Source organism: Loxodonta africana, chromosome 7 (genome assembly GCF_030014295.1).
Source record: "Loxodonta africana isolate mLoxAfr1 chromosome 7, mLoxAfr1.hap2, whole genome shotgun sequence".
NCBI lineage: Eukaryota > Metazoa > Chordata > Mammalia > Proboscidea > Elephantidae > Loxodonta > Loxodonta africana.
In genome coordinates, this window is record NC_087348.1 from 85616617 (window position 1) to 85644293 (window position 27677).

Here is a 27677-nt window from a genome sequence, read left to right on the forward strand (position 1 = left end):
GTGTTCAGGCATTTGCCCACAGTCATGCAGCTTATTAGTAGGAAAGCCAGACTTTCAGCCTAGGCAGTGTGGATCTATAGCACACGCTTCTAATCCTGTGCTGCCTGTGTAGGACACAATCTCAGGACAAGATATATGTAATATGCTGCCCTGTCCCACCCCCGGGAATGACAACATGAGGAGATACAGGCTTTTAATAGACACAAATTATTTATGCTGTGAAAGACAGTCAAGCAAGTTAAAGAGAAATCATATTTTCAGATATCTCAGACCCCATTAGCAGATACATCTGTGTTGGGAGGGAAGATCAAAGAACGCTGGGTTACAATATATTCACCCGTACCAGTGATTATTAAAAAAGGCCTCTGTTCCGGGTTTATGCTATCTTATATTTGATTCTGGAAACCCTGGTGGTGGAGTGATTAAGAGCTATGGCTGCTAACAAAAAGGTCAGCAGTTTGAATTCACCAGGTGCTCCTTGGAAACTGTACGGGGCAGTTCTACTCTGTCCTACAGGGTCGCTGGGAGTACGAATCGACTCAATGGCAATGGTTTTGTTTTTGGTTTATCTTTGATTCTATCTATCTATCTTTCGCAATTTCATATCATTCAATACTAGAGATGTTCTGTAACCATTCCAGATCCTGGCATTTCTTCATAAGTAGCCAGGCGTGACCAGTTAAATCTAATCAAGGATTTTGGCTGCTTACTTTCTAAACGAGGCAAGACTTACATAATCAGACTTGAAGCAGGTCTATTGTTTAAAAACTATTTAAAGAGATTATATAAAGGATAGTGTAAAAAAAAAAAAAACCTGATAGGATCAGATTTATTTAAGAAATCATGATTTTTTTTCTATATGGATCCTAAAATGATAAACTATAACCTTTTGAAAACTCGTTCTATTCCTTTAATCAGATTTCTCTGCAATTTCCTTAATAGCTTTCAGAATTAATATTAATAAGTCCAATATTAAAGCAGTATTCTCCAAGTATTTCTTAGTTTGGATGTGGTCTGGGGAGCAAGGGGATATAGAGAATAGGACATCTCCCCACACATTCCTGAATTTGCCTCTACACCCTTATGAGAGCCTCAGACAGCTGGAAAGCAGCAGGAGGTGGGGCTCTGAGTTGTTAAGGGGGAGCTGGAGACCCTGCAGACAAGCATCTGTGACTACCCAGTTGCAGGTGCCCAGCCTAGATGGGTTGGTATTGACCTCATTTCTAAGCAGAGCAGTTTTAGACGTAATCTTGGCTAAAGCACAATAGCATCAGGGGCTTGGGGCAAACCTGGGTCCTTCCCCAGCTCCTGACTATCTTTTTTGCCTAGGGCTGCAGTGTCAGGGCCTCTTTCCTGTAACCTCCATCTTGACCCCAGGCCTCGGACTTCCTCAGACCCAGGACTGGGCTGGCAAAATCAGAGGCTTAAAGCCTTATATCCCCTTGTGTGGTGGAAAACAAAGCCTGGTTGCCATAGAAATCTTGGGAGAGGAGGGCCTCTAAATTTCTCTAAGTTGGGCCATTTCCTTAAGCTTGTTGACCATAGCTTAGCCTTCAAGTCAGGAGACATTTGGATAAAGACTTTCCTGATTAGAGAGAAAACAGTCTTTGCCCTGTTCCTTGTCACCTGGAGCTCTAATAAGATGGCAGAGGGGCAGAGAGTGTAGTTTAATTTTTTTTCTCTGCCTTCTCAGAAGGGTCTGCTCTGCATTGATTCTCTCTCTCTCTCTCTCCATCTCACTATCCCTATCATTTTTCTCCTTCCAAATATGGTTTTTACTAAGTTTCTTCTTTGTTCTCTCAGGAGATTACTGCTTTGAGGAGAAGGCTGTTCTGCATGTATGCCTAAACCATGAGTTTGTAATTAAACTCACATAGTATGCAAGACAGGAGTAGACAATAAGCACTTGGGCTGCGTATAGTCTTAGAACTATTCTATTGGACATCTCAAGAATTGATAGTCAGGCAGGAGGCTGGAGTGGTAAATGAGAAGATCCTATTAATCTGTAATCCCATTTTATCCTTTTTTGAGAATGGAAATTTGCAGCATTAATGGTATTAATGATCATTACAGCTAACAAAAAGAAGCAGCATAACGGTGGTTAAGAATGTGGGCTAAACTTCGTGGTCTTAGGCAAGTTATCCAAGCACTTGGTGCCTCAGTTTTCTTATGTGCAAAATGGCGATGATAATTGTACCCACCTGTAGTAATTGTTGTTGTCATTATTGTGTACTGGTATTGTGTACCGTTGAGTTGTTTCCGACTCATAGCGAACCTGTAGGACAAAGTAGAACTGCCCCAAAGGGTTTCCAAGGAGGGGCTGGTAGATTCGAACTGCCAACCCTTTGTTTACAAGCCTGAGCTCTCAATGACTTTGCCACCAGGGCTCCAACAGGCATTAGTCATTGTAATTATTCTCAGTGCCTATTATATGCCGGGCACATAAGAAGTGTTTTACAAGTGTTCTCATTTAATCCTCACAATAACCTCAAGAGCTAAGATATTAGTTCTAAAGATTTTTATGGGTGAGGAACAGGCAGATGTATGAGCTTGGAGTCAAAGGGACTGTGCTTCCGTTTACTTCCAGTGTGGTCACTGACAAGTCTCCTCACCTCCCAGGCTCTGTTTCCTTGTCTACAGAAGGGTTAGGATGCTACTCGCAAGCTTTGGAAGGCGAGGGGTTTCATGGGTAACGGGTGTGAAAGCCCAGGGTGGTGTCTGGTTACTATTATGATGTAATAAATTCCTGTTGCTGTTAGTTGCAGTTGAGTCAGCTGAGCCTCGTGGTGACTTTACGGAAAACAAAAGGAAACGTTGCAGGGTCCTGCACCATCCTCACAATCATCGGTGTGCTTCAGCTTATTGTTGCGTCTATGGTGTCAATCCCCCTCCTGGGGAGTTTCTCTCTCCACCCCCCGCCCCACCTGCTACTTTATGTGTCCAAAGTATGCAAAGTGAAGTCTCACTATCCTTGCTTCTAAGGAGATAATTTCCCACTAGGTGCTAAATGGTTTATATTCTTTCTTATGTTTACAGTCACATTGTGAGGTCAGATTCTTGTCCTTTCTTTTTACATGCTGAGGTTGTAACTTTTTGGTAAACTCTCCTTTCACCCTCAAGTGTTAGGGAAACAGGAGGAGAAGGATGCAGCCTCCCTTGCATCAGACACTACTTGATTCTTGGGTGTCCTTAGGTGTGGACAGTAACTTTAGCACTGCGTCCAGAGGAGCCACAATCTCTGTGGAAAGGTTAGAACAACTGGGAGTATCGGGAAGCAGGGTGGCTCAGCTGGATTGGTCTGATGACTGCTCCTCTTAGTGGTGTCCTCGTTCTACCCTCAAACCTCTGCATCTGCTTTAAAGAGAAAAGGGACTGGAGGTAGCAGACAGAAAAGTTGGTCTTTAAATTACCCTGTGGGCAAAGAACCTGATAACCATGAAGTGCCACGACTCACAATTGCTCTTTCCCTATTTAAAGCAATTGAGAGAATCGTCTTTGTCTTTAGACAAACTTGGTTTTGGATTCTGGCTCCATCGCTTAGTTTCACGACCTTGGGAAAATTATTTAACCTCTCTGAGGCTTGATTTCCTCATCAGAAAATATCCCACAGGGCTAGAGGATTAAGGAAGGTAATATGTGTAAAGTATATGTACATAAGATGAATGTTATTTTTTGACTCTCACTATTATTTAGGAAGAAAATATCAGAAAGCATAGTACATAAAAATGGGGCAGGCCAGGGCAGCTTTAATCTAGTACAGGGATCTAGGAGTCTGTAGGAACCACAGAGAAAGGAAGCATCCAAGTTACCAAGTGCCTGAGAAGGCAGTTCTCTGGCCTTACTTCAGCTGGGACTGTGGATGCGTGGCTGTCGCTTAACCCTGCGGTGCACAGAAGGTTTTGTCTGTCCTTCCACAGAGGACACTATGCAGAACGGCAGTTGGTGACAACACAGTTCCCATATGGGCCACAAGCCACATTTATTGTGAGAATTTCACATAGGATGTCGGCTTAGCTGCTATTTTGCAGTGTGAACCAAGCTGTATGTAGAGCAGTAGCCCTTCCCTTTGGGCTCAGACCTGTCAGATCATGCCTTTCTTGCCTGACAGTTGGAGATTCGGTCCATAATCTAGCACATGGCCCTGAGAATCAGACAGTCTTGAGCTGAGACCAGTTTCATCCAATTACCAATGTTTGACTTGGGGCAAGTTATTCAGCCCGAGGCTCCGTTCCAAACTGACAGGTAACATCCTTAGCTCAGTGTGTGGCACATGGTCAATAAGTGCTAGCAACTACTCTTTATATTTTCTTTTGGTGAAAATATACACAGCAAGGGATACACCATTTCAACAAATTCTACATGTACAATTCAGTGACATTGTTTACATTCTGCAAGTTGTGTATGTAACTGTTCTCAATATCCTTTTCCAAATTATTCCACCACCATTAACGTAAATTCGTTGCCACTTAAGCTTCTCATCTAACCGTTCGAGATGCTGTTGTGAATTTGATCCCACATAGACAAATCTTTTCAACTATTCTTAGTATCATCATTAATAATCATTATCACAAACTAATTGGTATAACTGTGCACACTCAGGGTGGAATAAATGAGTATATTTAGCTTTCATTGCTGTACACCCATTGCCTAACACACTACACAGCAGAAACTCAGTTTAGCGAGTCAGACGGTGCTTGTAAAACACATCAGCTGTTTATTCCTTCACCAAACATTTATTTAGTTCCATTCTGTGGGAGATCCTGTGCTAGGTTCTGGGGGCACGATGGTACTAAAGGTAAACATTCTCTAGCTCTGTGAAGCAGGTATCGTCTCCCCACCCCTGTCCCCTGCCTGCCAGCCAAGTAGTCTCCCCGGCTTCCTTTTGTGAGTGTATCATCATACTCAGTGCTTTCTTCCAAAATATTGTTAGTGTGCATTACTGTCTCCTCGCCAGTTCTGAGCTAGCAATCCAATTTCTGGCTCATGATGAGGGCCACCTACTGTGGTCCCACAGGCTGAGAACCACAATTCCAGGGCCTTATTCACACAGATTAAAATGTGAATGGTGCCCCCTACAGTCGTACAGAGTGGTGGTCCTGACGTTGATAGTTGCTTATATTACGTACAATAAGTACGTAATTAGACTGTGGTGGACTCATCCCTGCTGGAGACATGTACGTATTAAACTCAGCCTAGGGAGATTGTATGGAGGGTTGGGATGGATGAAATGACTCCCTCTATGAACCTTTCCTCTACCAGTTCTATCCTTACAATTCACCAAAGAGATTCCTCCAAAGAACAGAGGCAGAGGAGGGAATAATGGAATTTGGGTATAGTTCAGGGGCTTATCTTTCTGAACTAATATTATAAAGAAGATTGTGCTGAAAGAGTCTTAGACTTTCATTAATATGGGGAAAGAAACTATGTGAGAAAATACTATGTCTTAGGTGCTTTGCTAGCCATCTAATTTCATAGCATCAGGCTGATTCATGAACGCAGATATTGCAGACAGGACAGCTGAGGCTCTGTGAAGTGACTTAACGTTTGCAAAACTGCAGTTAGAAAATGGCCAAGCCAGTGAAAAGCACAAAACTGCACAGTGACTATTCAGAATATTTAAAGAACTCCTACAAATCAATAGGAAAAATGTTCAAAAAAGAAAATATTCAAATAGCCAGTAAACATACACAAAGGTACTCATTTTATTAGTAATCAGGGAAAAAAGAAATGTGCATTAAATCCACAATGTGATACTGCTGAAAACAAAACAAACAAACAAACAAAAAGCAAATCCCTCAATGACTTTGAGTTAATTCCGACTATAGGACAGGGTGGAAGTGCTCCATAGGGTTTCGAAGGTGTGGCTGGTGGATTTGAACTGCTGACCTTTTGGTTATCAGCCAAGTTGTTAACCACTGTGCCACTAGGGCTCCCAATATTGCTATAGGCACCCTGAGTGGCTATAACTGGAAAGATCAACAAAATCAAATATCGATGGGGATCTAGAACAATGAAACTCCCTTACTCTGCTGGGGTGAGTGTAAATCGGTACAACTACTTTGGAAAGCTGTTTGGAAGAATTTACTAAAGCTAGTATTTTTTTTAGTATATTCACAGCCTTTGACACATAAGGAAACCCTGGTGGTAGAGTGGTTGAGGGCTACAGCTGCTAACCAAAAGGTCAGCAGTTTGAATCCACTAGGTGCTCCTGTGGAGCTTTTGTGGTTTTCATGGGCATGCTGTAAGCGCAAATACAAATTAGAAGAAAGAAAGAATAAAAAGGGAAAAAGTTAATTTTCCCTGTTGAAAAAAAAGGGAAGAGTACCCCGCCCCCATCCTCTCTTTAGAGCATTTCCTTTGAAAGACCTGTAATTGTAAATTCTTTCTCTGCCTCTTTGAAATGTATGTAAATCTTTTGAAAGGCAAAATAAGCCTCTTGCCAATTTTACAACCCAGGAATGTTTCCTCAAGGGCATGGAAGTCATCTTTGTGAAACGTAATCAATCAAGGAAGACAGCATCCCTATCTCCCAGTTTCCTGGGAGGACAGGAGTCTAACTTCAGCTGACACTTGCCTCCAAGTGGCAAACCTGCCTCTGGCCATAAAGGTATGAGAAATGAATTATTTTTCTTTGGATAAAGACAATTGGCAAACTCAGGTGGCTATCCCAATTAGCAGGTGATTTTAGGATGACAGATGGGGCTGAAGTCTTCTTACTTAAGGAATAATTATGATTTACCTTGAGGACATGCATGTTAGGGGTTGCATCTGCCTGGCTATATAAAAGGATAAAATTCCTTTCTGTCTTAGCAATCGCTTTAGTAAATTACTTGTGCTGTGCATCACGGTCTGGTTCAATGCTTGTTTAATGATAAGATTGCTTTCCTTGTCTTACTTTTGTAGAGAATTTGTCTGGGTCAACAGGAGATTTTGTTTTTAACTATGGTTCTCCAACAATACGCAGGGAGGCGAAGATTGGAATGAAACAATGTGCATTTTTCTAGCTGTGCTGAACAAGGCAAGCCTCTGCCTTCTTGTTTCAGCTCTCATACTGTAAACAAGTTTCCTTTTCACAGTTCATTTAGTGCCATGTTTTTCACATTTTGTAGGTAATTTCACTGTTGAAAATGGCCCGCGAACATTGTGCCGAAATGCTATCTAATGTTCCTAAGACCAAGGACACTACAGAGAAGATCTTACAGAAGAAATACATGTTAGATGAGCTTCATTCAGGCGTGATTTATAGTGCTGTTGGCTATGAGTTCGACATTAATAAATTAACAATATATATTAAATAATGTGTCTTTAAACAGAAACACACATAAAACAAGGTTATGTATTGATTGGTTGGTGAAAATGTTGTGACCAGAGGCTCACAGAAACTTAACGTTATAATTCCCTTGGAGAAATGGTTCCCGAACCAAAAACCAAACCCATGGCCTTTGAGTCAATTTTGACTCATAGCGACCCTATAGGATAGAGTAGAACTGCCCCATAGGGTTTTCCAAGGCTGTAATTTTTATGAAAGCAGACTGCACCATCTTTCTCCTGAGGAGTGGCTGGTAGGTTGGTAGGTTCAAACCACCAACCTTTCAGTGAGCAGCTGAGCACTTAACCACTGTGCCAACCAGGGCCCCTTAGAAAATGGCTCACTAGTCACTAACTCAGTGTTTGTGGAGACTTCATAGACTGTAACTACTGCAAATGATGAGAATCAACTGTATATACCTGACAGAAATGCCTATATTTGCTAACAAAAGACGTGTACTAGAATGTTTATGGCAGCGCCTACTATTCATACTAGCTCCAAACTGGAACCTATTCAAATGTCTACCAACAGTACCATGGATAAATATATTGAGGTATAGTCACACAATGGAAAACTATACACCAATGAGAGTAAATGAACTACAACTACATGCAGCAATAAGGATGAATCTCAGAGACATACAGTTGAGCAAAGGAAGCCAGACACATAATGTTCATACTGTATGACTCTAATTATACAAATTTCAAAAATGAGCAAAATGAATTTGTGACACTGGGAGTCAGGATAGTGGTTATCTCCAATGGCAGAAGTGACTGGAAGGGGTCACAAGGGAGTATCTGGGGTGCTGACAATATTTCATTTCTTGATTTGGATGCTTGTTACACGAAGGTGCTCGCTTAGGAAAGTAAATAAGATAAAGCTTTCCAGACTAGAAAGAAATAAGTAAAAGGATCTCCAATCACAGATGATGTGACATTTTATGTAGAAAATCATAAGGAATCCACTAAAAGCTACTAAATTTCAACAGAAATTTACTCTCTTTTCCTCATTATTTACTCTGAGAAGACACTCTGGGGGAGGTAGGTTTTTAGCGATAGCTCTATAGGGTTGCTAAGAGTTGGAATCGAGTCAATGACAGTGGGTTTGGTTTTGGTTTTGTTATGTGAAAAAAGGAGGTTGCTTAGACCAAAGAGAATATAGTTACTTAGTAAAGATCTGAGTGACTAATGAAATAACCATAAGCAGTTAGATCAACTCAGAAAAATTACTCAATACCTCTTTACTCAAAGAGAAGATTAGCCAGAAAATGGAAGGAAATAGAGATTCTAAGAAGAAGTAGGTTTCTTTCATGGGTTAAAAGGGCATGGGGCAGATCTTACTTCAGAGCCTACACATAAAAAACCAAAACAAAACAACAAAACCTTTCAGTTAGCAGCCAAGCACTGTGCTATGAGGGCCCCTTGGGGTACACTTAGTAGGGACTTTATAAATGATGATCAAATGAATGAATGTCTCTTATCCCTAGGGTGGACAATTCCCTCCTGGAATGGCTATGTTCTTGTGCAACACCAGCACTTTTGTACACCCTACCTTCCTCCTCACTGGCTTTCCAGGCCTGGAGGCCTTTCACCACTGGGTATCTATCCCCATCAACTTGACCTGTGTGGTTTCCATCCTGGGCAACAGTATCATCCTCTTCCTGATCCACACAGACCCGGCCTTACACGAACCCATGTACATCTTCCTGTTCATGTTGGCAGCATCTGATCTGGGTCTCTGTGCCTCTACCTTCCCCACCATGGTGCGGCTCTTCTGGCTAGGTGCTCGTGAACTGCCCTTTGACTTCTGTGTAGCACAAATATTCTTTTTTTTTTTTTTAATAACTTTTATTAAGCTTCAAGTGAACGTTTACACATCCAATCAGTCTGTCACATATAAGTTTACATACATCTCACTCCCTACTCCCACTTACTCTCCCCCTCTTGAGTCAGCCCTTTCAGTCTCTCCTTTCTTGACAATTTTGCCTGCTTCCCTCTCTCTCTATCCTCCCATCCCCCCTCCAGACAAGAGTTGCCAACACAATCTCAAGTGTCCACCTGAGTTAATTAGCTCATTCTTCATCAGCGTCTCTCTCCCACCCGCTGACCAGTCCCTTTCATTTTTGATGAGTTGTCTTCGGGGATGGTTCCTGTCCTGTGCCAACAGAAGGTCTGGGGAGCATGGCCGCCGGGATTCCTCCAGTCTCAGTCAGACCATTAAGTTTGGTCTTTTTATGAGAATTTGGGGTCTGCATCCCACTGATCTCCTGCTCCCTCAGGGGTCCTCTGCTGTGCTCCCTGTCAGGGCAGTCATCGATTGTGGCCGGGCACCAACTAGTTCTTCTGGTCTCAGGATGATGTAGGTCTCTGGTTCATGTGGTCCTTTCTGTCTCTTGGGCTCTTAGTTGTCGTGTGGCCTTGGTGTTCTTCGTTTTCCTTTGCTCCAGGTGGGTTGAGACCAATTGATGCATCTTAGATGGCCGCTTGTTAGCATTTAAGACCCCAGACGCCACATTTCAAAGTGGGATGCAGAATGATTTCATAATAGAATTATTTTGCCAATTGACTTAGAAGTCCCCGCAAACCATGTTCCCCAGACCCCCACGCTTGCTCCGCTGACCTTTGAAGCATTCATTTTATCCCGGAAACTTCTTTGCTTTTGGTCCAGTCCAATTGAGCTGACCTTCCATGTATTGAGTGTTGTCTTTCCCTTCACCTAAAGCAGTTCTTATCTACTGATTAATCAATAAAAAACCCTCTCCCACCCTCCCTCCCTCCCCCCCTCGTAACCACAAAAGTATGTGTTCTTCTCAGGTTTACTATTTCTCAAGATCTTATAATAGTGGTCTTATACAATATTTGTCCTTTTGCCTCTGACTAATTTCACTCAGCATAATGCCTTCCAGGTTCCTCCATGTTATGAAATGTTTCAGAGATTCGCCACTGTTCTTTATCGATGCGTAGTATTCCATTGTGTGAATATACCACAATTTATTTACCCATTCATCCGTTGATGGACACCTTGGTTGCTTCCAACTTTTTGCTATTGTAAACAGAGCTGCAATAAACATGGGTGTGCATATATCTGTTTGTATGAAGGCTCTTGTATCTCTAGGGTATATTCCTAGGAGTGGGATTTCTGGGTTGTATGGTAGTTCTATTTCTAACTGTTTAAGATAACGCCAGATAGATTTCCAAAGTGGTTGTACCATTTTACATTCCCACCAGCAGTGTATGAGAGTTCCAATCTCTCCGCAGCCTCTCCAACATTTATTATTTTGTGTTTTTTGGATTAATGCCAGCCTTGCTGGTGTGAGATGGAATCTCATCGTAGTTTTAATTTGCATTTCTCTAATGGCTAATGATCGAGAGCATTTTCTCATGTATCTGTTTATGCCTTGTATTAGGGCTCCTAGGGTTGTCCCTATTTTTTCTTCCATGATCTTTATCGTTTTAGTCTTTATGTTTAGGTCTTTGATCCACTTGGAGTTAGTTTTTGTGCATGGTGTGAGATATGGGTCCTGTTTCATTTTTTTGCAAAGGGATATCCAGTTATGCCAGCACCATTTGTTAAAAAGGCTATCTTTTCCCCAGTTAATTGACACTGGTCCTTTGTCAAATATCAGCTGCTCATACGTGGATGGATCTATGTCTGGGTTCTCAATTCTGTTCCATTGGTCTATGTGTCTGTTGTTGTACCAATACCAGGCTGTTTTGACTACTGTGGCTGTATAATAGGTTCTGAAGTCAGGTAAGGTGAGGCCTCCCACTTTCTTCTTCTTTTTCAGTAGTGCTTTGCTTATCCGGGGCTTCTTTCCCTTCCATATGAAATTGGTGATTTGTTTCTCTATCCCCTTAAAATATGACATTGGAATTTGGATCGGAAGTGCGTTAAATGTATAGATGGCTTTTGGTAGAATAGACATTTTTACTATGTTAAGTCTTCCTATCCATGAGCAAGGTATGTTTTTCCACTTAACTATGTCCTTTTGAATGTCTTGTAGTAGAGCTTTGTAGTTTTCTTTGTATAGGTCTTTTACATCCTTGGTAAGATTTATTCCTAAGTATCTTATCTTCTTGGGGGCTCCTGTGAATGGTATTGATTTGGTGATTTCCTCTTCGGTGTTCTTTTTGTTGATGTAGAGGAATCCAAGTGATTTTTGTATATTTATTTTATAACCTGAGACTCTGCCAAACTCTTCTATTAGTTTCAGTAGTTTTCTGGAGGATTCCTTAGGGTTTTCTGTGTATATAATCATGTCATCTGCAAATAGTGATAACTTTACTTCTTCCTTGCCAATCCGGATACCTTTTATTTCTTTGTCTAGCCTAATTGCCCTGGCTAAGACTTCTAACACGATGTTGAATAAGAGCGGTGATAAAGGGCATCCTTGTCTGGTTCCCGTTCTCAAGGGGAATGCTTTCAGGTTCTCTCCATTTAGAGTGATATTGGCTGTTGGCTTTGCATAGATGCCCTTTATTATGTTGAGGAATTTTCCTTCAATTCCTATTTTGGTAAGAGTTTTTATCATGAATGGGTGTTGGACTTTGTCAAATGCCTTTTCTGCATCTATTGATAAGATCATGTGGTTTCTGTCTTTTGTTTTATTTATGTGATGGATTACATTAATGGTTTTTCTGATATTAAACCAGCCTTGCATACCTGGTATAAATCCCACTTGATCAGGGTGAATTATTTTTTTGATGTGTTGTTGAATTCTATTGGCTAGAATTTTGTTGAGGATTTTTGCATCAATGTTCATGAGGGATATAGGTCTATAATTTTCTTTTTTTGTAATGTCTTTACCTGGTTTTGGTATCAGGGAGATGGTGGCTTCATAGAATGAGTTGGGTAGTATTCCGTCATTTTCTATGCTTTGGAATACCTTTAGTGGTAGTGGTGTTAACTCTTCTCTGAAAGTTTGGTAGAAGTCTGCAGTGAAGCCGTTCGGGCCAGGGCTTTTTTTTGTTGGGAGTTTTTTGATTACCTTTTCAATCTCTTTTTTTGTTATGGGTCTATTTAGTTGTTCTACTTCTGAATGTGTTAGTTTAGGTAGGTAGTGTTTTTCCAGGAATTCATCCATTTCTTCTAGGTTTGCAAATTTGTTAGAGTACAATTTTTCATAATAATCTGAAATGATTCTTTTAATTTCATTTGGTTCTGTTGTGATGTGGTCCTTCTCATTTCTTATTCGGGCTATTTGTTTCCTTTCCTGTATTTCTGTAGTCAGTCTAGCCAATGGTTTATCAATTTTGTTAATTTTTTCAAAGAACCAGCTTTTGGCTTTGTTAATTCTTTCGATTGTTTTTCTGTTCTCTATTTTTTTTTTTTTTTAATTCATTTAGTTCAGCTCTAATTTTTATTATTTGTTTTCTTCTGGTGCCTGATGGATTCTTTTGTTGCTCCCTTTCTATTTGTTCAAGTTGTAGGGACAGTTCTCTGATTTTGGCTCTTTCTTCTTTTTGTATGTGTGCATTTATCCATATAAATTGGCCTCTGAGCACTGCTTTTGCTGTGTCCCAGAGGTTTTGATAGGAAGTATTTTCATTCTCATTGCATTCTATGAATTTCCTTATTCCCTCCTTGATGTCTTCTATAACCCAGTCTTTTTTCAGGAGGGTATTGTTGAGTTTCCAAGTATTTGATTTCTTTTCCCTAGTTTTTCTGTTATTGATCTCTAGTTTTATTGCCTTGTGGTCTGAGAAGATCCTTTGTAATATTTCGATGTTTTGGACTCTGCAAAGTTTTGTTTTATGACCTAATATGTGGTCTATTCTAGAGAATGTTCCATGTGCGCTAGAAAAAAAAGTATATTTTGCAGCAGTTGGGTGGAGAGTTCTGTATAAGTCAATGAGGTCAAGTTGGTTGATCGTTGTAATTAGATCTTCCGTGTCTCTGTTGAGCTTCTTACTGGATGTCCTGTCCTTCTCCGAAAGTGGTGTGTTGAAGTCTCCTACTATAATTGTGGAGGTATCTATCTCGCTTTTCAATTCTGTTAAAATTCGATTTATGTATCTTGCAGCCCTGTCATTGGGTGCATAAATATTTAATATGGTTATGTCTTCCTGATCAATTGTCCCTTTTATCATTATATAGTGTCCTTCTTTATCCTTTGTGGTGGATTTAAGTCTAAAGTCTGTTTTGTCGGAAATTAATATTGCTACTCCTCTTCTTTTTTGCTTATTGTTTGCTTGATATACTTTTTTCCATCCTTTGAGTTTTAGTTTGTTTGTGTCTCTAAGTCTTAGGTGTGTCTCTTGTAGGCAGCATATAGATGGATCGTGTTTCTTTATCCAGTCTGTGACTCTCTGTCTCTTTATTGGTGCATTTAGTCCATTTCCATTCAGCGTAATTATAGATAAATAAGTTTTTAGTGCTGTCATTTTGATGCCTTTTTATGTGTGTTGTTGACAATTTCATTTTTCCACATACTTTTTTGTGCTGAGGCGTTTTTCTTAGTAAATTGTGAGATCCTCATTTTCATAGTGCTTGACTTTATGTTAGTGGAGTCGTTACGTTTTTCTTGGTTTTTATCTTGAGTTATAGAGTTGTTATACCTTTTTGTGGTTACCTTGTTATTTACCCCTATTTTTCTAAGTAAAAACCTAACTTGTATTGTTCTATATCGCCTTGTATCACTCTCCATATGGCAGTTCAATGCCTCCTGTATTTAGTCCCTCTTTTTGATTATTGTGATCTTTTACCTATTGACTTCCATGATTCCCTGTTATGTGTATTTTTTTTTTAATTAATCTTAATTTGTTTGTTTTTGTGATTTCCCTATTTGAGTTGATATCAGGACGTTCTGTTTTGTGACCTTGTGTTGTGCTGATATCTGATATTATTGGTTCTCTGACCAAACAATATCCTTTAGTATTTCTTGTAGCTTTGGTTTGGTTTTTGCAAATTCTCTAAACTTGTGTTTGTCTGTAAATATCTTAATTTCCCCTTCATATTTCAGAGAGAGTTTTGCTGGATATATGATCCTTGGTTGGCAGTTTTTCTCCTTCAGTGTTCTGTATATGTCGTCCCATTCCCTTCTTGCCTGCATGGTTTCTGCTGAGTAGTCAGAACATATTCTTATTGATTCTCCCTTGAAGGAAACCTTTCTTTTCTCCCTGGCTGCTTTTAAAATTTTCTGTTTATCTTTGGTTTTGGTGAGTTTGATGATAATATGTCTTGGTGTTTTTCTTTTTGTATCAATCTTAAATGGGGTTCGATGAGCATCTTGGATAGCTATCCTTTCGTCTTTCATGATGTCAGGGAAGCTTTGTGTCAGGAGTTCTTCAACTATTTTCTCTGTGTTTTCTGTCTCCCCTCCCTGTTCTGGGACTCCAATCACCTGCAGGTTATCCTTCTTGATAGAGTCCCACATAATTCTTAGGGTTTCTTCATTTTTTTTTTTAATTCTTTTATCTGATTTTTTTTCAGCTATGTTGGTGTTGATTCCCTGGTCCTCCAGATGTCCCAGTCTGCATTCTAATTGCTCGAGTCTGCTCCTCTGACTTCCTATTACGTTGTCTAATTCTGTTATTTTATTGTTAATCTTTTGGATTTCTACATGTTGTCTCTCTATGGATTCTTGCAACTTATTAATTTTTCCAGTATGTTCTTGAATAATCTTTTTGAGTTCTTCAACAGTTTTATCAGTGTGTTCCTTGGCTTTTTCTGCAGTTATCCTAATTTCATTTGTGATATCATTAAGCATTCTGTAAATTAGTTTTTTATATTCTGTATCTGATAATTCCAAGATTGTATCTTCATTTGGGAAAGGTTTTGATTCTTTTGTTTGGGGGGTTGGAGAAGCTGTCACGGTCTGCTTCTTTAAGTGGTTTGATATGGATTGTTGTCTCCGAGCCATCACTGGGAAACTAGTTTTTCCAGAAAATCCGCTGCGTCCAGTCCAAATCCCTGCAGGACGGTTCCCCGGCTCGGATGCTGCTCTTTCTGCTCCAAGACCAGTCACTGCCTCCCGGGGACTTCTCCTACCGGCTTCGTCCCACGCCGCCCGTAGAACCGGCTGGTCCCCCTCCCGGGGTTAGTTCAGGGGGGTGGAGCAGGTCTCTGTGCTTGTGCCGTACCTGACTGGTACGCTGGCTCCAGGCTCTGGAATTAATCGCTGGTTCCCCGTATTAGTTCTTTCTCCGTCTCTAAATCTGTGTTTGTTGTTCAGGGTTCGTAGATTGTTATGTATGTGATCGATTCACTTGTTTTTCCGTGTCTTTGTTGTAAGAGGGATCCGAGGTAGCGTCTGCCTAGTCCGCCATCTTGGCTCCGCCCCCTAGCACAAATATTCTTCATTCATGCCATCACCTATGTGGAATCTGGCATGCTGCTCGCCATGGCCTTCGATCGCATCATTGCTATCCGGAACCCTCTGCAGTATGCCACAATCCTTACCCACTCAGCCATGGTCAAAGTGGGGGCTGCCATTCTAGTGAGGGCTGTTCTGCTCAACCTTCCAGGACCCATCCTCCTGCGGCGTCTGCTCTTTCCCCAGATCAGCATACTCTCGCACTGCTACTGCCTGCACTGTGACCTCGTAGCGCTGGCCTGCTCAAACACCCGGGTCAACAGCCTGGTTGGCCTGGTCTCCATCCTCTCACTGGGCCTTGACTCCTCCCTTATCATGCTCTCATATGCACTGATCCTACAGACAGTGCTGGGCATTGCATCACCTGGGGAATGGCTCAAGGCACTCAACACGTGTGTCTCACACCTCTGCATTGTTCTCATCTTTTATTTGCCCAAACTGGGGCTGTCTGTATTGCACCAAGTAGAGAAGCACAGCTATCCTGCTCTAGCAGTGCTCATGGCCAACCTGCACTTTGTGGTCCTGCCTTTCATGAACGCCATTGTCTACTGCATCAAGTCTAAGCAGATCTGCCAGGGCCTCTTAAAGAGTTTCCAGCAGAAGAGAGTTGATGTCTCTTAAAATAGCAGAAGGACCACGGGCACTTTGGAATTCATAGGGGAGTGAGAGTAGTGGTGAAGAGTTAATTTCTGAGATTTCTGAATGATCTTACCTTTACTGTTGAGCTCTTTGTGGGGCATTATCAGTCTCTACAGTTTTTAGAGACTGAGACTCCAAAACTCCAAAAAATTATAAAATTTGGAGACTGAGAATTTGAAAGGATATCATAATACCACCTTGATAATCCTCTCATTGCTCTGTCTGACTAGAGCCCAACTGTTTTAGTTTCACATATGCTGTGACATCTCCTTACCTAGGGGACTTAACCACACTAACAGAGGATGTGTGTGTATCTCTCTTCTTTCCCTAGTTGATTTTTTGTTTGTTTGTTTTCCCATTTGATTTTTAAGCCTAAAGAAAAGAAGAAGTGATAAAGTATTTTTACCTTTGTACTGGCCTCTCCTCCCAAATTATTATTAATCAGGTTATCTACTAAGAACTAGAAAAGTGGGAGGGGGAGAGGGAAGGAGAGATACATACAACAACACTGCACATGTTCAATTTATCAAGCACTTATTTGCAGCTAAGGAGTGATAGTTTCCTCTTGGTTTTCTTTGTGTGTGTCCCTGCTGTGAACTAAAGTTTGGTCCTGCCAAGGCCAGGAAAGCTGCTCCTTATAACTTTTATATAGCACTGGTTTCTTAAGGACCAATTGTAAGGGTGGAATAGCTGCTCATCTCTGAGTGGGAGAAGCAGCCAGTCGACTAGGATGCAAGTTCCATGAGGGTAGGAATTCAGGGGCTGTTTTGTTCAATGATGTGTCCCAACTTCCAAAAACTGTGCCTACAATATAGTAAGTGCCCAATGCGTATTGTCAAACAATTGAGTAGGGAGGATGAAGGGACAGAAGTTTCTTGTCAGCTGATACCTCAGAAAGAAAGAGGATTGGGAGATATGAATGTCTGGATATGAGGGTAACAAGCAATTGATTGGCTAGAGCAGAATGAAGTAAAGATGGATGTCAGAGACCTTGGGACAAGGTATGATTCTCCCTGTGCCACATGGTCAAGAAGATGGTTTCTAATGGCAGAGCTCAGAGGGAAGATAAGTTTATTGTGGAGCATTTTCTAAAGCTGCCTCCCAACTTTCAGGAGGAGACTTACCTAGAAACTGAAGGATGCCTCACCCCATCACTGGCTTTGCCTTTGGTCTGCTAAATCCTAAAATATTCATAATTTTTTTAAAGCATTGGAATAAGAATATTCCTGGTGGAAAATTACTACTCAAATTTAATAGAACAAGCCATGCAAAAGCTCTTAAAAGGTGCTTTCCCTATACCTATGCACATCCAGACAATTGGGAATTCAACACCTGCGGTCATTTTTGTGTGTCATTTCCATGAACCGGGACAAGAGAGGATGAGGAACTTGTAGGCAAGAAGGCAGGGTGGGCATGCAGTTTTAATTGGAAAGGTTGTTTTCCCTACCAGATTGTATTTACACAAGCACTGAAGCATGGGATTCAAGGAACTCAGAACCCTGTGCCTGTCAGTAAATAGGAGGCTATTGGCTACCACGAGCATCTGAAGATGGCCAGGTCCTGTCCATAGAGTCCAAGAGGCAGGGCTAATTAGTCCTGTAGTCAGAAATATCCTTTTAGAACATCATGTCTAGTGGCTGCCAACCAATAGTTTCAGTAAATCCAAAAACTGTTTGATGAGACATTTTGGAAGATGTGGGACTTTCAAAAGATGGTTTTGCTATCCAAGAAGGTCTCCCATCAGGGTCAGAAGGCTTGGGCTGAACAAGCACCATGTCATCCAATCCCTTCTGTCTACTCTACCCACCACCCCAATAACAAGAAGATTCTGATCAAGGAACCAGTATATCTCTGAGGCTCTCATCAGCCTTGATCAGAAACACTAGGATGAGGTTATAGTATTTGGAACCCCAAGCAGCCTTGGGAAGTAAAAAATAAACAAGCAAACAAAAACCAAACAAACATTGTATATAGAGTCCTGTCCTAGAGCTGGAAAAATTCCTATTCTGAGAATTAACAGGATAAAGCCTGGATATTAGATACATATTTGAAGACCTCAGGGATCCTTTTGCTTCATGATTCTTGCCTTTTCTCAGCAGTTCTGAGCTTGAAGCCTTCTCCCTCCATGATACCATCACCATAGCATTGCCATTCTTACTGTTGGCCATTCCTTGGCTGCACTGAAGTCAAGTGCTAGAAGGGATCTAGGGATGTATGTCTCTACAACTTTACCATCAGTCAGCAGACATCTCAGCATGTCCCATTATGCCTTCCTATGCTTCACAGCCCAGATAGCTACCGAAGTAGCTTAGCCTGCCACAAGTAAGGGTCCTGAGATGGCCTCTGAAAAGCTTTGCTATTAGTTTACCCAGTTAAGGATTATCAAGGAGTGATATACAATGGCTTTTAGAACTTGACATCAGTCGTCAAAAAAAAAGAGTCTGTGTACATCAATCCAAAACCTCTACTCTTAATCATTATACTAATCAGCCTGTCCCCTACCCATGCAAAACACCTGAGTTAAAATCTCAGCTCCAACTCATACCAGCTGTGTGACCTTAAGTTATTTAGTTACTTCACCTTTCTGAACCTCCCTTTCCTCATCATTCTAAAGGGAGGATAATACCTACCTCATAAAGATGTCATGAGGATTCAACTAGACAATGTACATAAAGTACTTAATCCAGCAGCAGAGTACCAGTTTTATGTTTGTCTGGTCATTTTATTAATGCCTGTTCACCTTATGTATTTCAGGCTCAATGATGGTGGGAACCACATCCGTATTTCCTGACTTGTCTAACCCTACCATTTAGCACAAGGCCCAGAATATTATAGGCCTTTTATGCATTAAATGAATGAGTGAATAAATGAAAGACCAAAATCTTGGCAAATGGGAAATGCTATTGAACTCAATAGAGTCCCATTTGTTACCATTAATATTGTTATCACTGTCATACAATTTGTATCAGGTAGTGGCAAGTACTGTTCGGTTTGTTACAAATGCAGAATTTTTATTTAAGGTTACCTTGCTCCATAAAACCTTTGGCTTTATTAATTTATAACTTAGCCTCTCAAGGACACTAGTTCCCAAAGGGGTGATTTAAATCTGGTCTAAATAGATCTATGATATATAATGCAGCTACCATGACTTGTCCTGGGTTAACTGGAGAGCATACTCTAAATCTATGATACTCTAGAACTAGGAGGGGTTCTTGGTGACTGGGAATCAGTGACTGACTTACCTCATACATTTTTAGATGAGTAAAAAATTTGTGCATACCTTATGCTAAGCCTGGCTACTAGAAACCAAGAGATTGGTGGGGGGTGGTTGCAGACAAAAGGAGAAGGCTTATAGAAACCAGGATATATATCACAAGTCCTTCAAAGCCAAGTCTCTCCAAGTTGATTAATCTACACTGTGCATGGACTGGTCATGGGGCAAGTGGTTTCCTAATTGTCCTCTATAAGGCAGAGTGCTCTTTTTGTCCTTTACAAAGAAGGAAGAGAAAGCCTACAGAAGATGATCTAATGAACAATTGCTGTGAATTCACTCAGAGTGATGTGAAGTTATGATTAATGCAAATTTATTTTTGCTGTAATGCTTTGTGAATATAAGCTCATGCCATCCAACTAACTTAACTAACTTAAAGCATGATGCAAAAGGTAGAAGTCCATGGTAGCTTTGAGCGAGACTCTAATTTCCTACAGCCAGAGAACAGGTTACTTAAAATCAGGCCCGAGATAAAATTGTAAGGGTGGCAGAAATATAAAGAAGGTCCAACTCTTTGCTTTATTCAAGGAGTTAACTCAAATATAAAGCCACAAATAGTTTAAATGTAAAAAGATGAAAAAAATACACTATGCGAAGTTTAAGCAGAATAAAACTAGTGTAGCTATAACAACACCAAAGTTAACTTAAAAATAAGAGTATTGCCAGGGATAAAAAGGATTACTTAATAATACTAAACATGTCAAATTGTATCTATCTATCTATATGTATACATTAATTCTAAGTGTGTATGCACCTAATAATAGAGCTTGCAAATATACAAAGAAAAAATTGACAGAACTAGAAGTAGAAATAGGCAAATTAACAACTACAGTTGGAGATTTCAACACCTCTCTCTCTGGCAGTAATTTATAGAAGTAGATAAAATATCTGTAAAAATATGCAAGAGTTGAAGAATATTACCAATCAATTTGACCTACTTGATATTCATGGAATAGTACATCCGAAATTGCAGAAACACATTCATTTAAAGTGTATTTGGAATATTTATCTAGACTATATCAGGGTCATGAAACTAGTTTCAGTACATTTTTAAGGATTAAAATAATACAGCATACGTTTTCCAACAACAATGGATTCAAAATAAATAGTAATAAGATACATAGAAAATCTCCAAACAATTGAAAATTAAACAATATATTTCTAAATAACTCATGAGTCACAAAGAAATCATAAAGTCAACTAGAAAGCAGTTCAAAATATTTTAGCACAATATATCAAAATTTGTGGGATACAGACAAAGCAACGAGTAGAAGGAAATTTGTGTATACAAGTTGTTTAATAACTTGTTTTTGTTGTTAAGAATATACACTAATTCAACAATTTCTACATGTACAATTAAGTGATACTGATGACATTTTTTGAGTTATGCAACCCTTCTTTTCCAAGTTGTTCCTCCCCCATTAACATAAACTCACTCCCCCTAAGGTTTCTGTCTAATCTTTTGAGTTGCTGTTGTCAATTTAACCCCATACAGACAGTTCTTAAAAGACCATAATACTCAAGGCAGACATTTTTTACTAGTTAAGCTAAATGATTGGTTGGTTTTAAAAGGAATTCAGGGGATATTTTTGGTTTATGATATAAAGGTTATCTCAGGGCAATAGTTTTAGGGGCTCATCTATCATCCATGGCTCTAGAAAGTCTGGATCCCATGAGAATTTGAAATTCTGTTCTACATTTTTCCCCTTTTGTTCGGGACTCTTCTATAGACTCTTCGATCAAAAGGTTTAGTAATGGTAGCCAGATATGTATACATTCTTATATTAGAAAAAAAAAGAAAAATTTAAAATAAATGATTTGAGTTTATACCTTAAGAAGTTAGGAACAGAAGGACACACTATAAAGTAAACAGAAGAAAGGAAATAGAAAGATATGAACAAAATCAATGAAAGAAAGAACAAATAAACAAAAAACAAGCTAGAGAAAACTCAACAAAGCCAAAATTTGTGCCTTTTAAAAATTAATAAAATTAAACCCCTCCACCCAGCATGACGGAACAGGACAAAGAGAGAGAAGACATGCAAATACCAATATCAGAAATAAAAGAGAGGATATCACTACAGATGCTACAGGCTTGAAAGGATAATAAGTAGGACATTTTGAATAACTTTATGCCTGTAATTTTGATAATTTAGAGGAAATGGTAAGATTGTTAGAAAACACAAAATCTGAATAGAACTATATCCATTAAAAACTGACTTTGAAATAAAAAACACAAAGTAAATTTCAAGCTCAAATGTGTTTCCTGGGGAATTCTATCAAATTCTTAAGGAATAAATAAAACAAATCTTACATGAGCACTTTCAGAAAATGGAATAGAAAGGAATACTTTCCCATATACTTTATGAGGCAAGCAAATACTAATATACAAAATTGATAAGGAAATTGCAAGAAAAAAAATCACAAGACCAATATCTTTCATGAAGATATACATATATGCTTATCAAAATATTAACAAAGTGAATCCAACAATATATAAATATGATAATATATAATGACTAAGTGGTATTGTGTTGATGAGGAACCTGTATGTAGACCAAGAGGCAATCATTCGAACATAACAAAGGGGTGCTGTGTAGTTTAAAGTCAGGAAAGGTGTGCATCAGGTTTGCACATATTTCACCATATTTATTGAATTTGTATGCTGAGGAAATAATCTGAGAAGCTGGTCTGTATGAAGAAGAATGGGGCATCAGGATCAGAAGAAGATGCATTTACAACCTGTGATATGCAGATGACACAACTTTGCTTGCTAAAATGAAGAGGGCTTGAAACATTTACTGAGGAAGATCAAAGACTATATCCTTCTGTATGGTTTACACCTCAACATAAAGAAAACAAAAATCCTCACAAGTGGACCAATAAGCAACATCATGATAAGCGGAGAAAAGATTGAAGACGTCAAGGATTTCATCTGTCAACGCTCATGGAAGCAGCTGTCAAGAAATCAAAAGCGCATTGCGTTGGGAAAATCTGCTGCCAAAGACCTCTTTAAAGTGTTAAAAAACAAAGATGTCACTTTAAGGACTAAGGTGCACCTGACCCAAGCCATGGTATTTTCAATCATCTCATATGCGTGTGAAAGCTGGACAATGAATAAGGAAGACCAAAGAAGAACAGATGCCTTTGAATTATGGTGTTGGTGAAGAATATCGAATATATCATGAGCTGCCAGAACAATGAACAAATTTGTGTTGGAAGAAATACAGCCAGAATGCTCCTTAGAAGCGAGGAAGGGGAGACTTTGTCTCATGTACTTTGGACATGTTATCAGGAAGGACCAGTCCCTGGAGAAGGACATCATGCTTGGTAAAGTAGAGGGTCAGTGAAAAAGAGGAAGACCCTCAAGGAGACGGACTTACACAGTGGCTGCAACAATGGGCTCAGGCATAATGATCGTGAGGATGGTATAGAACTGGGCAGTGTTTCATTCTGTTGTACATAGGCTCACTATGAATCAGAACCGACTCAATGACACCTAAAAGCAACAACAACAAGAAGTGGTATTTATACCAGGAATGCAAGGGAGTTTAACTTTTAAAAGTTACCAAAAAACCCAAACCAAGTGCCGTCGAGTCGATTCTGACTCATAGCGACCCTATAGGACAGAGTAGAACTGCCCTATAGAGTTTCCAAGGAGAGCTTGGAGGATTTGAACTGCCGACCCTTTGGTTAGCAGCCGTAGCACTTAACCACTACACCAGCAGGGTTTCCATTTAAAAGTTAGGTCAATATAATTCGTAGAATTAATGAATAAAGGAGAAAAATCATATGATTACCTAAGTATAGTTAGAAAAATTATTTGACTAAATTCAACAGCATTTTGGATAAAAACTTTCCATAACTAGAAATAGAAGGGTACATTGTTAACCTGATAAGGGACATCTGTGAAAAACATACAGTTAAATAATACTTGAAGATCAAAGACTGAATGCTTTCCTTCTAAGATGAGGTACAAAGGCAAGGATGTCTGTCTTACTACTTCTCTTAAACATTGTGTTGGAGGTCTTAGCCAGTGGAATAAGACAAGAAAAAGAAACCAAAAATCATACAGTCAAAATCTATTTTTATTTTTTTTTAGGAATTAGCACATTGAATCTAAAATTTATATGGGAATGTAAAGAGCCTAGGGTAGCCCTAACCATTGCGGAAAGAAGTAAGTGTTGGCAGACTTACAATACTTCATTTTGAGACTTTCTATAAAACTATAATTATCAAGACAATGTACTATTGACATAAAATAGACAAATAGATTAATGAAATGAAACAGAATTCAGGAGTACATCCACACATAGAGAGTTGATGATTTTTGACAACGTTGTCAAAGCAATTTAATTCAGAAAAGAAAGGCTTTTAAACAAAACAATACTTGAACAACTGCACACCTATATGAGAAGGAACCTTGATCTCTGCTCATGCCATACAAAATTATCATTTGTGTTGGGTCATAGGCTTGAAATTATAAGCTGTTTTTATAAAATAAAGTACTAATTATAAACAAAATCGATAATTTGGACTTAAAACTAAAAATTTCTTTTTATCAAACAATACTAGGAAGAAAATCAAAATGCAAGCTAAAAATCAGATAGAATATTTTCACTACATATATCTAGCAAATAAGTGGTATTCAGAATATATAAACAGCTACTACAAGTCATTAAAAAACAGAAAACAATAAAAATGAGCAGAAGAATTGAACAAACGTTACACAGAAGCAGCTATATGCAGAGTCAGTAAACATATGAGAAGTTGCTCAATGTCATTAACCATCAGAAAAATGCAAATTAAAAGCACAATGAATAACTTTATGCTTACTAGAATGATTAAAATGAAAAAATAACGCCAACATCAAGGGTTGGCCAAGATATTGGACAACCTGGGAGTAGTCATCCATCACTGGTGAGAGTACAGAATGGTACTTTGGAAAACCATCTGGCAGAGTCCATTAAAGTCAAGCATACATCTATCCTGTGATCCAGTAATTCTACTTCTAGGTTAAAAAAATATTCATAGCAGCTTTATTCTGAGTAGACAAAAGTGGGAAACAGCCAAGATGTCCAAAAGGTAAGTGGTTTAACAAACTTTGGTATATTCCTACAATCTAATGGAATACTACTCAGAGAGAGATAAAAAGGAAACGCATTTTTTTTTTGTTTTGGAAATTTTACTGATACACACAACGTGAATGAATCTCAAAAACATTATGTTGGGCCACAGAAGCTGGACACCGGAGAATACATTCCGTATCATTTCATTATATGAACTTCTAGAACAGCAAATTGAATCCAAGGTGATCGAAATCAAACAGCGGGGGAGCAGAAGTATCGCATGGAAAGGGGCACAGGGAAGTTTCTGAGGCTGTGAAGATATTCTGCATCTTGACTGAGGTGGTGGTTATACTGCTGTATACATGTGCCAGAGGTGATCAGTCTGTACACTTAATGTTGTTGTTGTGTGCCGTTACATCAATGACAACTTATAGAGACCCTATAGGACGAGTATAACTGTCCCATAGGGTTTCCTAGGACGTAATCTTTATAGCAGCAGATGGCTAGGACTTTCCTAGCTCCTGGTGGGTTTGAACCTTTTGGTCAGCACTGCTGTACCAGGGCCCCTCGTACACTTAATAGATACTTAATATATGTGCATTTTATTTCATATACCTCACTAAAAAAAGTGGTTTAGGAAAAAATTAAAGCCATAGCAAATATAGTCTCAAATAGGATGGAGCCAGTTTTCCTGACTTCTTCTATAGTTTGGGTTAATTATCTTGCGGGGTAGACTTTATTTGCCGATCTGTGGCCTTGGATAGTCTGGCGACCTGAGAAAATTGAGTCTATTAATCTTATGTGCACTGAGCCCTGAAGTGAAGGGAGAATCACTTCGATGACTTCACGTTAGGTAATCTCGGAGAAGGGGGCTTTTCATACCTTTACAAATGGGGGACAGGGCAAGGTGGGCCCTGGGATCTCATTTCTCCTGAACAAGTTAGGTGTCTTTATATCCACAGTTCCTGTGCTTTCCCCAATCATAGTAATTTAATTCTGTTTGGCCACTGTGTCCTTACATGTTTGTTTTCTCTAACAGTGAGTGGTCAACTTGAGAGGAGGACTTTTGGCCTCATCAAATCCATACACCTAGATTTTAGCAAAATATCTGACCCACAGTACATGCTCAGTGAATACATCAAAATTCATCTTCCAGAGAACCTTCCCAGAGTGACACTACACTTTGTTTCTTATTCCTTTGCACAGTTTGCCATGATTCTTCTTCATTTCTTGTTGTCTCTATGGCCCATAACTTAGTGTTCTGTCTCTGTCTGTCTTATTTTGTGTGTGAATCCTAGTCAGACTCTGTGCTCACTGAGGAAGGTATCCATGTATCCCTATAAGAGTGGGAATACCTGCCTATGGATGAGAGGTTATTTTGTCAGACCAGTAGCTATATTTTTCTCATTTTACTAAAGTCTCCTGGAAGGTGGGAGACACATCAGAACTGCAGGGTAGGATTCTCTGGGGGGCTACCATCAGGCTGGTGGCCATACTATCCCTTAGACAGAGGTTCCTTGAGTGTTACACCCATATCTACCTCACAAGTAGGAATCACTTGGTGGGTTTTTCCCCCATCTGACTTGTGCTATGTCTCCACTGAAGGTGGGTTTCTGTCTTCTAGTCATGCTGGGAACCACAGGTCTCTCAAACATTGTCCAAGGCTGAGGGAAGGAGAGAGTAGAGCCCCAGGGCTGGGTTGAAGACTTTATGACTGAGCAGGGGCCCATTTCAGCAGTCGGATGGTTCCCTCCCGGATCTGCTTGGTCTTCATGCCATAGATGATGGGGTTAAGCATGGGTGGCACGACGAGGTAGAGGTCAGCCAGGAGGATGTGGATATGCCGGGGCACATGCTGGCCAAAACGTTGTGTGTAGAATGAGAATAGTCCTGGTGTGTAGAAGAGTAGGATGACACCCAGGTGGGAACCACAAGTGCCAAAGGTCTTGGCCCTTGCCTCCTTGGAGGAGAGGCCTAACACAGCCCGCAGGATGAGTGTGTAGGAGACAGCGATGCAGATGGAGTCAGTGCCCACCACTAGTGTGGCAGCTGTGATGCCATAGATATTGTTTGGCTTTGTGTCCCCACAAGCCAGCTTTACCACTGCCATATGCTCACAGTAGGAGTGGGCTACCACTCGGCTACAGTAGCTCAACTGTGCCAGTAAGCAGGTGAGTGGGGTCATGAGCCCCAGGCCACGAAACACAGCGGTGGCCCCCAGCTTGGTCACAGTCTCTGGGGGCAATAATGACCCATAGTGCAAAGGCCAGCAGATGGCCAAGTAGCGGTCAAAGGACATTGCTAGCAGGATGCCAGATTCTACAGCTGAGAAGCCATGGATAAAGAACATCTGGGCAGCACAAGCCCCAGAGGTGATCTCGGCAGCATTTGCCCAAAAGAGTGCTAGGAGCTTGGGCATGGTGGAGGTGCAGAGCACCAGGTCAGTGGTGGACAGCATGCATAGGAACAGGTACATGGGCTGGTGCAGTGCAGGCTCTGAGCGTACCACCAGCAGCACTGCCGTGTTTCCAAGTACTGCCAGAGCATACATGGCACAGAAGGGAAATGCAATCCAAAAGTGGGATGACTCCAGGCCAGGAATTCCCATGAGCAGGAAGGAGGCTGAGTTCTGATGGCTGTGGTTTGTGTGTTTCATGGCTAAGCCAAAGCAAGTGAACAGAGAAGACCTTACTGCCTTGCTCTGGGCCCTGGGAGGCCCTGAGGGATGAAATAATTGGGATTTATCCTCATGATTTGACTGAAACTAAAATGGCAGAAGGAAATGTTTGAGTTAGACCTCATGAAAAACATTCAGAACGAGAAGATTGTAGGACATTGGGAAATGATAAAAGGCAGGATGTGGGGTTACCATCACACAGGTTCAAAGGAGCCCTTGCCAATTCTATTTCAGTGATCTCTAGATTGGCAGGCAGCGTGTATGTGTGATGGCCGCAGAAACTTCTCCATGGAGAAGGTGAGGGGCTAGAGACCTTTGCAGCTTTTTTCTCTCTGCCTGTAAACTCTAGTATTATTTTCTCCAGGTTCATATACCTTTGTGACAATATAAGGACAAGG

The 27677-nt window shown here is 40.2% G+C and overlaps 2 protein-coding genes across 2 annotated transcripts; one reads left to right on the plus strand and one right to left on the minus strand.

Moving 5' to 3' along the window:
- Positions 1 to 7992: 7992 nt before the first annotated feature.
- On the plus strand, positions 7993 to 16244 carry LOC100656097 (olfactory receptor 51G2-like). The gene is made up of 2 exons (XM_064289505.1): positions 7993 to 9383; positions 15558 to 16244. The coding sequence occupies exons 1-2, from the start codon at positions 8817 to 8819 to the stop codon at positions 16242 to 16244; spliced, it is 1254 nt and encodes a 417-aa protein (XP_064145575.1). The 5' UTR covers positions 7993 to 8816.
- A 7563-nt stretch (positions 16245 to 23807) lies between these two features.
- Positions 23808 to 27258, minus strand: LOC135231721 (olfactory receptor 52P1-like). The gene has a single exon (XM_064288580.1). The coding sequence runs from the start codon at positions 27256 to 27258 to the stop codon at positions 26311 to 26313; it is 948 nt and encodes a 315-aa protein (XP_064144650.1). The 3' UTR covers positions 23808 to 26310.
- Positions 27259 to 27677: the final 419 nt, after the last annotated feature.